General features: G+C 38.4%; 1 protein-coding gene across 3 annotated transcripts in view; it reads left to right on the top strand.

The window, feature by feature from the left end:
* Positions 1-11862, top strand: part of LOC111609308 (protein FAM19A5-like) — a 125292-nt gene extending 113430 nt beyond the window's left edge. For 2 of the 3 annotated variants that reach the window (XM_023336910.1, XM_023336900.1), the window contains 2 exons: positions 7048-7091; positions 9829-11862. In XM_023336910.1, coding sequence (XP_023192678.1) covers positions 7048-7091; positions 9829-9894 — 110 coding nt within the window. In that variant the 3' untranslated portion in view covers positions 9895-11862. Of the gene's footprint in view, positions 1-7047; positions 7092-7485; positions 7602-9828 lie in introns of all 3 variants that reach the window. The other variant, XR_002753051.1, reaches the window with a different exon arrangement.
* Positions 11863-13227: the final 1365 nt, after the last annotated feature.

Below are 13227 nucleotides of genomic sequence, written 5' to 3'. Positions count from 1 at the left end.
CAAAAAAGCAGGTGTTCATGCAACTTTTGACAGGAACCTTTTCTGTTCCCGTGGGCAATCTCCACCCACACTGAGGGCACACTCAGCAGAAGTGGGGGGAAAAACATAAATACTCTCTGCATCACTTATTTGTCTTGATTTTAATCAGTGGGTCAATTTGACCCTGAACAGAATATGTGTCTCAAGTTCAATTATAAAGATCAACCTTGAAAAAAAAATTCAAAATGTAATATTAAATTTTTTTAGAAAAGATCAGTTTCAGGGATAATTATTCTTTTTGTGTGCGTGTAGGCTTTTTCAGTGGACATAAAAAATGTAAATTAAATTTTTTATGTCCAAATGAGTAAATGAGCTAATTGTCGTCATTGATCCTTTATTTGTGAGAAATAAAAAAATCATCATTGGACATTGGCAATTTTGAAAAAATGCAAAAGAAATGGCCCCAAAGCGCCACCTAGCAACTTTCAAAGTACCCTCTGTATTGACCTTACTTTATTGTAGAGCAGGGGTCACAAACTCCAGTCCTCGAGGGCCGCAGTCCTGCAACTTTTAGATGTGCCTCTGCTGCACCACACCTGAATAGAATAATTAGGTCATTAGCAAGGCTGGGAGAACTGATCTACACAAGGAGGAGGTAATTAAGCCATTTAATTCCAGTGTTTTATACCTGTGGCACATCTAAAAACTGTAGGTCTGCGGCCCTTGAGGACTGGAGTTTGAGAGCCCTGTTGTAGAGACATGAAATTTGGCACACTTATAGAACTCCCCAAGACGCACAGAAAAGTCTATTTATGTCATGGTGTACTTCAATCCAAAGTTAGCGATTTTGGATTGAAGTTAAGATTTTCATGCCATTTTGACAGTTTACAGTCTTCGCATTTGATCAAACTCATCCTAAGGATTTTTATTGATTGGGTTCAAACTTGGTCAGATTGTTCATAAGGCATGGCCGAAAAAAGTTATCAAGATATTGACTTTTTGTCAATATTTGCACATTTTGTTTTGTTTCTGTTCGCCTTTAAGAAAAGAAAAAAGGAAATGAAATACTGTTTGCAAAAAAAATCTAAAAAGTGTGGTGTGCATATGCATTCACTTCTCTTTGTTTTTGACTAATAAGGAAACAAAGCAAACCTGCTGAAAACTAAAATGTAATATTCTGGACTTTCATGTATAAAGCGTGTGCACAAAAAAAAAACGTGCGGCACCATATTTTATGCATAAGTTGGCATGTACAAAAATTAATGTGGCGTGAAAGTTTACATAAATATACACAAACTTTTTACCTGCCGTGAAAATGTGCAGCAGCCACGCAAACATTTTTTGTGGACAATAACAAACTACAATGCACAAAAGAAGCATTGGACCTGATGTTTTTCATGATTTTAATCTTTTATTGCTTAATACATCTGAATTGTTTGTGCGCCGCACTTTTCAAAATTTGTCTGTATGCCAATTTTTAGTGTGGAAAGTGTGCATTATTTATAGATAAGGCTCCTGGTCTACATGCAGAATGGTCCATGTGCCAGAAAATTAACACGCTAGAGGCATAGTGAACCATAGCTGATGGAGTTCTCCAGCAAGTACTGTTCAGAGTTGGTGTAAAAATGGATGGAGCATGGCGTGCTGTGGTGGCATAGTGGATAGCGCGACCCATATTTGGAGGCCTTGAGTCCTCGACACGGCCATCGCTGGTTCGACTCCTGGACCCGACGATATTTGCCGCATGTCTTCCCGCCTCTCCTTCCCCGTTTCCTGTCAGCCTACTGTCATATAAGGGACACTAGAGCCCACAAAAGATCCCCTGGAGGGGTAAAAAAATGGATGGAGCTGGAAAATCCTGAAAGACATTTCACCTTCAGGGAACACAGCCCAAACATCCAGCCAGATCTGCTATGGAAAGGTGTTGAGGTTTTTGTGTTAGAATGGCCCAGTCCAGGAAAAAATCCAAATCCAGTTGAAAATCTTTGGCAAGACTTGAAAAGGGTTCACTGATGCTTTCCCACAGAGTGTTTCAGCTCCGTCAAAGCTGACATGACTAAAGTCTGTGGAATTGTGCAAACTATATATTTCTTTGTATTAAATCTAAAGAAGATATATTCAGTGAAAGGTTCAAATTTTCTAGCTCTGTTGCGGTAAATGTTAATCTTTTATCAAAGGAACACATTATTGATGATATGATTGGACCATTGTCTTCCCTGTGAAAAGCGCATGAGTCCAACTTTAATGTTTCACTGGCTCACCTCCAGGCATTCATACACATATCTGCTCAGGAAGTGACAGCACTCTGGTCATATTGTATCTCCCAGCCTCTCTCTGGTTCCTCTGGGCTAACACTTTGTAAATGGACTGCTCTGCCTTTGGTTACAGGCCGACATTCAGAAATAAATGACTGATGTTCAGACAAGGCATGTGGCACAACAAACGCAGAGGTTACACTTCGCAAAATCTACGCTTTTATTCCCCTTTCATTTCCAGGTCTTTTAATTTGTCAGGACTCGAGAGAAAATGCACTCCTCATCTGTTTGTCAGATGTTGCGGCATGATCATCAGTCTGGGCGAGGCGGAGCATGGAGCGATGCAGAAGATGTATTGGGATATTTTAGATTGATAGAGATGTTCACAAAAGAAAGAAACAGCTCAGGATTCCTATTTGACTTTCTCATATTTACTACCAGAGGTGTTGTGTTATTGTCCTAGCATGCGGCAAGAAGTTTTATGATTAGATTCTCAGTCAATATTTCCTCTTATATTTATTCATAAGGAATAGAATAGCAACACTATTTTGCAAGTTCTGCCATTCTTTAAATTTTTTTTTTTTTCAGTTCAACTTTAGCAAGCATATGTTGGCTCCCTCCAATCCCTCTCTCTCTCTTTTTTTCCCAGCCTGAGACCCAGGGTGGATGTCGGCCCTTCTGCTGTCACTTTCGGCACACTGTGCCCCGCTCTCCTATTTGAATTTCTGTCATTGCAGGGCTTTGAATTGCCACTTGTGTTTTACCCAGCATGTCGCTTGTCTCTGGAGTTTTGTCTGGTGTGAAATTGTCTGAGCTATGGGCCACATTTCAACTCTTATTTTTTAATAATAAACACTGGACACATTCAAGCATGCTTAGCAGCACTCTCTCTATGTATTATAAATTTCTGTGAGCTATTCAGGCACTTTGTTTGTGTGTATTTTAATAAGTTGTGCAGAGCCGTTGTCCTGCTATGCAACCACCTAGGAAAGTCTGTTTTCTGTCCAGCTGAAGTGATCCTACAATCAAACGTTGAGGGCTTGTTGGGATGTTGGAAATAGTTGAAAATGATTTAATTTGTGTGAAGTGTTTTGGAAGTTTTTAAAGTGCTTAGATTTTGTATTAAATCTTTAAAACTGTTGGAAACTGTGATTGTTCATGTTTAACATATATATATTATGTTGCTTCTTGGATTACAAATATTCCAGTTGTTACCTTAATAACTGAAGCAGCCCCTGCTGAGTGAGTGCTGCACTGTATTTGGCCTTCATTCACGTTTAAAAAAGTCTGAATATGCTTCTAAATTGCCTTTTAAACAGACTAATGCATCGTTGTCATTCATCTTTTAACAATTGTTCAGGAATTAGCGGGGCTCTCTTCTAAGGTGACCTCTGTTGCTCCAAGAAAAGAACATTATTTACTTTTTGTAGTGTTTCCATAAGGATATGAATAATCTCTGTTGAGATTAGTGGAGATGCTGTAGAAGAGGGATTGTTATGGAGAAATAGCTAGAATACCAGCTGCTGAGGAGGCAGTCCACTAACAGTCAGGACACAGAATGTGCTTAAAGATGACAGGTAAGTTCAGAGATCGTAAGATTGAGATATCGCCATCTAATAACCTCTGAAATGACCTCTGAAACTGTACACATGTACAGTTTTCAAAATCAAAATCTTAAGGGCTGAGTCTTAACCATGAGCAGAGCAAAACAAATTTTCTAACAAATTAACAGACTGCAAAGCTGTTAGCATGTCAGTCTGTTAGCTAACAGCCAGCTAGTTCTTAATAACAATAATAACTTAATTTATAAAGCGTTTTCACAGGAAGCACTTAACAGTTACAAGGAAACGAGACAAAAGTAAAACAGTACAGATTAAAAACAGATAAAATACCAGAAGACAGTAAAACAAAAGTAGAGCTTAAAACTAATTGGGCAGAATAAACAAGTGGGTCTCTAACTTAGCCTTAGCTTTGCTTCTTTTTCTTTGGCGCTTGTAGTATAAGAGCTTGTCTCTCACATGTTGAGACAGTCTGCTAGCTATGTTATCATAAAACATGGCGCTGCAAAGAGCTAGATTCTTTTACAAACTGTTATTATTCACACATATGCTACTTTCTGGACAAACAGATGATATTATTGAGCAAGCACTAATTAAAGTTGACTTGACTTTAATTACTTGAGAACCTTGTGGTTCCCATGACAACAGAAAAAATGTTTCTTCATTCCAGATTAGTGAGGTTACCTTTAGTTTTGAATAAAATAACTATTACATAGACTTTAACGTGTACAAAATTTTAAGCACACCTTTTTTTTACATGCAGTTTTCATGTAAAAAAAGATGTGTCTGCCCATGTAAGGGTTAAAGAGACAGCTGTCCAGTTTCAAGGCGCTAAATTTTAAAGTCAAATTTTGTTTAAGTCATATTTGATATATACTAGGGTGACCAAATGTCCGTGTTTCACGTCCTGTCCCGGGCGTCCCGGGTTTTTTTTAGAAAGTGAGGAAATGCCCTGTTTTTTAAATTTCCTTCATTAAATTTACAGGCACTAGGGCACTGCGCACGGCGCTGCGTGTGACGTAATCCCTGAGCCTTGTCAGTGCGGGCAGCCCTGTTCTTAATCAGAAGATAGATAGCGTTGTTGTCAGTACCCAACAACATGCCAAAGCGCAAATGTATGGAGTTTCCCCGCTTTTAGAGCACCCCTCCCCCCCCACGCTCCAGGTTGTCCTGGTTTCCCCAAATTAAAATATGGTCACCCTAATATATACAGCGTTTATTTGATAATTGGAGATAGCATAGTTACTTGATCAAATGGCACCATGTGGCTGGAAAACACATTAACCTGCCCCTTTAAATTTCATAGCAACTTTAGCAATTAGCAGAGCTCTGGTTCTCACTTCTTATCTGCGAATCTCCCTCATCCATCGTGCCGATGGGAGATAAATGCATCTTGGATGTCCTTGGGTCCTCTGTCTTGTAAACACTAGAGGCAATGAGTGCTGTTTACTGGAGAGCACGACGCACAAACAGCGTGCTTCATCTCTCGTGCCAGTTGGTCCCATGGGGCCAAACTCACCATGTTACCCTTTTAATTAGTGGCAGCAGTTAATAGTCCCGGTTGCCTGTGCTGCCTCAGCACTCCTGCCCTGACTTCAAGAATCCCCTTCGATCAAAGCAAACACTTGGACTGAGACAGAGAGACAAAGAAGAGGCAGGAACTTACACTGTGGGGGCACAGGTCTGATAATTTATTTACAGGAAAATCAAATGGATTTTCCTGGCAACTGATGGGATCTGCATTAGCTCCCCCCCCTCTCTTGTGCCTTTAAAGAGATAAGACCTGTGGGTTTTTCAAGACCCACAGAGTCCCTCTTAATCACTTTCTCCTTTCCCGCACTTCTTCGAAAATGAATGCAAAGAAGCAAAGGGTCTGCCCAGATGATTCTATTGTGCCCTTATAAACGTTTATCCCTTTTAACCACTCACATCCTGTGCTCATTTCTTTTCTTGTTTTGATTTAAAGATGCAGTGGAAGTACTTAGCATTTAGATGACATGCTGCGAGAGAGGTGTGATGGATCAACACCTCTTCAGAGAACTGAATTTCTTTAAAGGCAACAGGGCTAGGCAGGACGGACAGAGTGACTGATAGCGGAGTGACAGGCGGGGGGCAGGCGGAATACCAAGTCGGAACGCCGCGGCGGAAGAATGGGACCGGCTGCTGGGAATGCCAATGCTCCTCCCAGACAGCTTGTCTCGCTGAGGTACCTCTGATCAAAAGTTCATGTTTCTCCTATGAGCCAATGAGCGAATGAGCCAAAAGTTTGCTCATTCGCTAGTTTTGAGAAGGCATAGAAGCTGTTTCATCTTGTGGTCAGAGGAAAACAATTATGAGAGGACTGTAGTTATTGTGTTCACAATGAAACAATGAAGATTACTCTTTATCATTCTTCCTTACCGCTAATCCAGTGAAAGAATAGTAGGTTCTAATCAAAGAAAAAGTTTTCTCTTGAATGCAAATGATGAGATAGTTATTATATGCTCCTTGTATATTCAGATTGAGGAGCAAAGCAGCACCTGTTAGCGTATGAAGTTACCACAAGCTCCTTATCTTAAGATTCACAGCAGTTCTGTTTAGTTTGCTTTAATCAAACTCCAGCAAATTTGTCTAGAAGATCTGGTTCGTTTGGGGAGGGATGAATGCATAATTGAACTTTGATGCGGACCAAAAAAGCAAACTCTGGTTTGCCTAAAAACCTAGGTCTCGATTCGGTTGTAGTTTGAATACATAAGTGAATACTAACTGGACCAGAGAAAACTTCAGAAGCAGGAAGTAGACTACAGTGCTCCAAGTTAAATACAAACATACTAGCCTACCACTAGCTGGAGAAACAGCTTACAGTCTTTTATCAACTACAAAAGTGATAAAAGACTGCTCCAACTGCTAAAACCTCCATTTTTGTTTGCCCTTTTTTAAAGAAGGAAGTTGCACTCAGTGTCTTTTTCAGAGGTTTTGTATTGTTCCTTCAGTGGTTCTAGGTTCAGCGCCACCACAGGTGACGAGGGGAACAGGTTGGTCAAAGGATTTGGTTTGTCTGACACAGTGCTGTGTGAAAGAAAACCACAGCAGCTGAAAATATAATCAAGTCTACCCCACTATCAAGTCTCAAAACATCCTAAAAAATTTAACTTGAAGATTGGTACTTTCAAATGAAATGATCATGTTGTGTGTAATTTGTATATAATTGAGGAAATGAGATGTTTGTGTCAGCACTATTCACTTGATTCTCACCCTCTACTTTTCTTTTTCAGCCTTTGCCCAGGGAGCCGTCGTAGGACAAAGGGGAAAACAGCAAGTATGAATTTTGGATAACAAGCTCATTTATGCTGATTTGCACGCTGATAACTTGACCTTGGTTTGAGGCATTTTGTGCTATGTATTTCTGCTGTTATAATAACTTTAAGCAAAAATCCCACATTGGAGTAGTAATTAAAAAAGCAAAACAAAAAAAAAAGCAGAAAGTTAATTAATTAGGCTATTTTAATTTTTCATACACAAGAGGGCAGAAATCAGGAAGCCATATTTTAAATTCAAAAATTTACAAAATGTCCAGAGGTTCATTAAGCAAATCAGCATTTGGTCTCTATTCATCATGTGTTTTCCACCAACACATTTATGACTAAGCTCAACCTGTCTTAAGCCCTGGGCTATAATTGAAACCTCCATTTCATAAACACTCTTATATTTAGTCAGCAACAGCCCCACAAATGAGAGGCCAAACTGCGCTGCGCAGCCTTTGGCTCTGAGGACCCGAGACGCTTGGGGGATTCGTGAAATGCAGCAAGTCTCTTTATCTCATCGCCAGGTCAGAGATAAATTTCAAGAAAATCCTGTCATTTTTATGTCTGCGTAGTTACAGCTGTAAATCTGAAATAACAACCTCATAACTGCCCCAGCTACAGATTTGGCAACTTTGTCACAGCAGAAATGAAAAATCGACAACTTTTTTAGTCTCGTAGTTTTGATGTTTGTTGAATAAGTCAGGCTTTAGAACATTATTTTTGTAAACACGGTCAGAACCTGGAGTCGGGCCTCTTAAAAGTAGAGGAGGGTAGAAACAGTTAATCTTGGATGAAGGAAAACCACAAAGGAATTGTCAGCTTGTCAGGATGTAGGCACTTTGATGATTTTTTGGGGTAAAAAAAACTTGAAATCAGGGTTGTTATGGGTAGTTTTACTAAACATAACAACAAAAACAGCTCCCCTGGGTTCGCATCAAAGGTAAAAGCTTCTTCAAAAGTCCAAGCGTTCTTTCAAAACAAAGCAGGAGAGAGTGTATCCAAGAATAGTTCTTGACAAAAACAATTTGTGGAAATGTTGTATTTATAAAATAACCTAAACAACAAGAATTGCTAGTGCTAGGATTACGTATCCTACACCCTTCTACACCAAGGTCGTCCTATTAAAAGCCGGTCAGGCTAGAGCCGATGATTCATACCCGCATAGCAGGTAAAAACATAGGGAAATGTGCTAAAAAATAAAATTAATCCCTGTCCAGGGAACGTCGACTGAGTATCTGTGAAGCTTTAATATTCTGCAAAAACACAATTATTTGGAAATAACATGCTTTATGTCTCCTAGCCAATATCCGAAGATTGATTTTTCCCTCCTCCACTGAGAAAACAAAATGAATCATATACAATTGCCAAGGAAAGGAAGAAAAGGGGAATTGGTGGAGTCATAAATATTTATTTGCCCAGCCCTGGGAATTTGTGCAATTCTATATGGATTTATCAACTTATATTGAAGTGTCTGCATGGTTTATATGGGCAGTCTTGAAATGTCACATTTCTCCACTGTTGCCCTGAATCATTTATGCATTAACATTTATAGATTAATACATATAACATATTCATGGTGCGAGTCCACTCATTTGGCGAGGTTATCCTGATTAAGTGATTGGTTAAATTAAATCATTAACTGTAGGACTTCAACTGAGGGTGAAATATCTTCACATTCAGAATACTGTATGATTCTGGCTTTTGGGTTTTTTGCTACCATCACATAAAAGCGATGTGAGATCTTTTCATTTGGGTTAGAATTTTTAAAATGAGAAGCAAATAATAAATAGTGTTAATTGATTCTGGGTAAAATAATCTTGTGTGAAGTGTTAAAATCAATCAAATGAATTACATTCCTCACTTTGTTCAGGCTGAAGTCAGGTTAACTAATGTAAATTATGGTGGTTAAGATTTATTAGAGAACTAATTGATATTTTAATACCACTAATTAATGTCTACATGTAGCTGAAATGTCTAAGAATACTACAAATATGCGCTGATGTTTGAATTAAGTCTCTCTGTATTATAAAGATTAAACATATCCTTGTCTAAATTTTGCAGGTGTGACATCAAAAAATTATTTTCAGTCTTTTTCTATCTTTAAATGACATGCAACCTGTTCAATTCACCTGAAAAACAAACAAAGCTGTTGAGAAGGAAATAGAAACACTTTCTAAATGCTGTTTTATGTACCTTTTAAATCCAGTTTCAGCATTCAGTCTGCAATGGTGTGGTGGCATTAGTTGTTTTGTACATCTGACAACAATCTCCTGTATTTGTTGTGTGTTCCTTTCTTCAAAAAGAAAATATCCAGACATAGCTAAAAAACATATGTAGCCCTGGCCAAGGCACTAAACTCCAAGTTGCCAACCAAAGTGGGTATTTCAGAGATGTCCTTAGAATCTGACTGATTTGGTGAATTTTATCGGCAGGACTTGAAGAGTGCTGTTCTGCACAACTTTGTGCTGGTCTGTTGATAAAATCCCAATGAAATACATTGAAGTTTGTAGCTTTTACAGCTAGGTGTAACCCCCCGTTCCCTAAAACTCATAGGATTTACAACCTTTTCAGTCCAGCAGTGGTGTTGATAAGATAATTGAATTAGATTAGGACTTGTGCTGTTAGATAGTAAGCAGCATGTTGTATTATGATAGAACATATTGTTAGCATTGTACCATAGACTAAAAAAGGTTTGCTGAATCAAATCCTTTGATCGTTTAATGTCTTGTCTTTCTTCTTTCTTCTCTTTAGGGTCACAAACATGTTTTTTTCAAAACAAAGCAGTGGCCAGTCACTATATCTGTATCCATTCACTAACGGGCCTCACAAAATCTCCTCAAGGACTGACCTCCCAGGACAAAAAAAGCTTCTCCAGTCACTCCAGTGACTCTTGGGATAATTCTGAGAAGCCTCAGCTGAGCCTCTCAATACACCAACAGCATCAAACTTTCACCACAGACTGATTTACCAAGTCATCACTGAGAGAGAAAGAAAATTCCCTATGAGGAACAGTTTTTAGTGGAGCATTGACTTTCTGGCCTTTTTATGCGGTTGTGTCCTCCACCACCTGATTTCTAAGGGAAGGATCCTTGAAGATCTTTTTATTCATACCTTTTGTGACTGGATTCAAACTTATGAGGAACTTCTTTTAAGAGTCAGCCGTTTTAGCGTCCTTACATTCCCCTCCATGAAGCCGTAATAACCCAGTCACATTTCATTAACAACACTTTGCTGCTAAGGAGCTGTGATTTTACTGACGCTGAGCCAAACACTGTAGTCTGCCAGATTAGAGCCTTTAACACCTTTCTCTCGTTTGACTCGGTGGAACTTTACAAGGCTGAGGAGAACACCGCAGGACCATCACTGGGAAGCAGTGAGGAAAGTCACATAGACAACAGGAAGACGTCATTGTGTATGGCTCCTTGCTGAAAGTCGGTATTATGTGGACGCTTTGGTTGACTTAGTTTGTGTCTTTTGTTGTTTTTTTTTATGTGGCGCAAACATAGCCTAGCAGAGTAGTTTTTGTCAATGAACCTGAGCCATATTGCCCACACCACTGGGAGTATTTAGCAAATGTGGACCCCCGGCTCATTTTATGTGTTTTGGGAGATGGTGCATGTCTGCATCTGTCCATGTGTGTCATTCTCTGTGGGGGTGAACGTTTATGTGTGTGTGTGTGTGTGCCGGGGTGTGTGTGTGTGTGCATGAGTACAACAGGAAACACACTGTGAAAAAAGTCCTATCCAATGCATTTTTCATACTCTTGTATATTTTTGGGACATGCCCAGACTAGAGCTCACCATCTGGCGAAGAGAATTTCACAAATGTTGGATCCAGTTCATATCCATGGTTTCACCTTTTGCTTTTTTTTTTTTTTTTTCGGTTTCCCTCTTCCTGTGGTATTTACAGATATTTTTACTGAAGTAACAAATGGTTAAACCTGGATCACAACTGGTCAAATCAGTTAAATCCTCTAATCAAGCTCTTGTTTATGTGATTAATATTATTTCTGAATCCAATCAAAATTGAATATATTTTGATATACACGTCCAGCTCTTTGCAGGACGTGGTATTTGCAGATATTGATGATAGTGTGACTTATTTTAAAAATGTATGTAGCTCAATATATATCAGACAAATATATTTTGTGTTATCATTAAAGGGCAGCAGAACTGTTTGATTTGGGTGGACACAAAAACATAAGCACTTCTAACAATACTCAGCCTGAACATTATAAAATTAGTCAACATTCTCCTACATTTTGAAGATTATTTTATTTTTTGTTTTCATTTCTGGCAAGAAGACAGGAACAGTCTGCTTTATGATGCTGAAGTGTTTTAGTTCATGTGTCCATTCCATTTGTTTAATTCTTTCTACTCAAAAACAAAAAATCCTCCTGTACGTCTCCATTGACTGTTTGCATTCGAGGATATAAATAATGTCTGTTTCGGATGAACATGGCGTATTTGTGAGAATCGATTTACACCACTCAAATCCTGTGGGTTGTGACAGTTTTGTACACTGTTCAAACATTGGTTTAGGCTTTATAGCTCGGTTTAAGGCATTATGTGTACAAAGGCTTGTAAGAAATCCAAAATAGCAAGTGTGTTTATGAGAGATTTGTTTTGTGTGTGTTTGTTTTTTCCAGGTCAGCTATGGTCTGTATTGTGAGAAAATATCCATTTCCATCTAATTCAATGGTTTTGATTTCATGTAGCCTTTTTAATCACTCCTTTGGTTTTGCACTCTGTGTAAATAAATTGTCGCTTTGATTTGACTCCATGCCACTTTCGGTGCTGCTGCAGATGGATTCATTAAAGCTTTTGAACTGGAACGTAGTTAGAAGTACAAATGAATTTTTTTTTTCCTATTGGTGAAAACATGGTGCAGTATTAGATTTTAATAGTATGGTCATCTTGATTAACTTACATTTGTTTCACTGAATTATGCTATTTATACTATTATGGAATGCATTTCAATAGTTTAGGAAAATACTGATTTGGGTTGCGAACTGTCTACCATCACATGTGACATTGTAGCCCCACCAATCTGATCTTTACATAATCCTGATGGATTATTAAACCTGTTGAAAAAGTGTTAAAGACACATGTGCTGTTGCAGCATTGACAACAATATCCAACAGTTAAGGTAGTGTCCCGATTTCTCTTTCTACTCTATGCAGACTTTCTGTCTGCAGAAATGAAGATTTACTTACTAAGGTAAGTAAATCTTCATTTCTGCAGACAGAAAGTCAGCTGAGGGCTTGGAAAATTTCCAACTGATGTTCTCTGGCTTATTTGATCATGCCAGCTAATAATCATTGAAGCACTTGGGGAATATTAACATTTTTCTCCAGAATATCTGCATTCACTCTTATTTTACGGCATATATTATTTATATAAGTTGTAATACTGATGCTGTGAAATATTTGGCGTCCAAGAAGCTGGATTTGACTAAACTCACATTCTTTATGCTTCAGTTTTAGATGTGTTACGGGTTCTGGAGTGTTATTTACTTGAAGCCACGTCTTTTCTCTGAATCACAAGGAAGATTCACAACAACGTTTTGGGTATACCTTTGTGAGCTTGCAACTAAGCTATATCCATAAATGATCTCTAAAAAGCAAAAGTTTCTGCAAACGTTTTTTGCAGAAAACAAAAATGTTGTTTTAAAATTGGTAGAAAAAAGCACAGGGCCCCCTCTGCCACACAGCTGACTGACAACTTGTAGCAACAAGTAAGATGGAAACTTCATGCTATACTACATGTGTCTAGAGAAAACTTTGCATTGTCTCTATTGTTGTAGTAAAAAAAAGTTTAGGTCATAACAGTGATCTGGTTTTTTATTTGCGTTTTTAACCATGGTATAGATTGAGAAGCAAACAGGCTGATACCTGTGTCAGCACAAATGGCCAAACTAAAACAGATTTTCATTCATCTAAAGCAGTTGTAACTCACTTGACTGCCTCAACAAAATCCCACTGTGACTGTGGTCTGCGTCTGTTGTTCCCTAAAACAAGTCAAAATGTCTAAACTTGCATTGACTTCTGTATTACATTCGATACCCAACAGTGAGACACCCCATTGTATTAAGATCTGATGCAATGTCTTTATTTACCTGACTGAATTTGAAAACAAATTAATTTAATAA

This window comes from Xiphophorus maculatus, chromosome 1, assembly GCF_002775205.1.
Source record: "Xiphophorus maculatus strain JP 163 A chromosome 1, X_maculatus-5.0-male, whole genome shotgun sequence".
In the NCBI taxonomy this organism is placed as follows: domain Eukaryota; kingdom Metazoa; phylum Chordata; class Actinopteri; order Cyprinodontiformes; family Poeciliidae; genus Xiphophorus; species Xiphophorus maculatus.
Note: the sequence above shows the minus strand (reverse complement) of the source record. Positions and strands in the feature narration are given on the sequence as shown.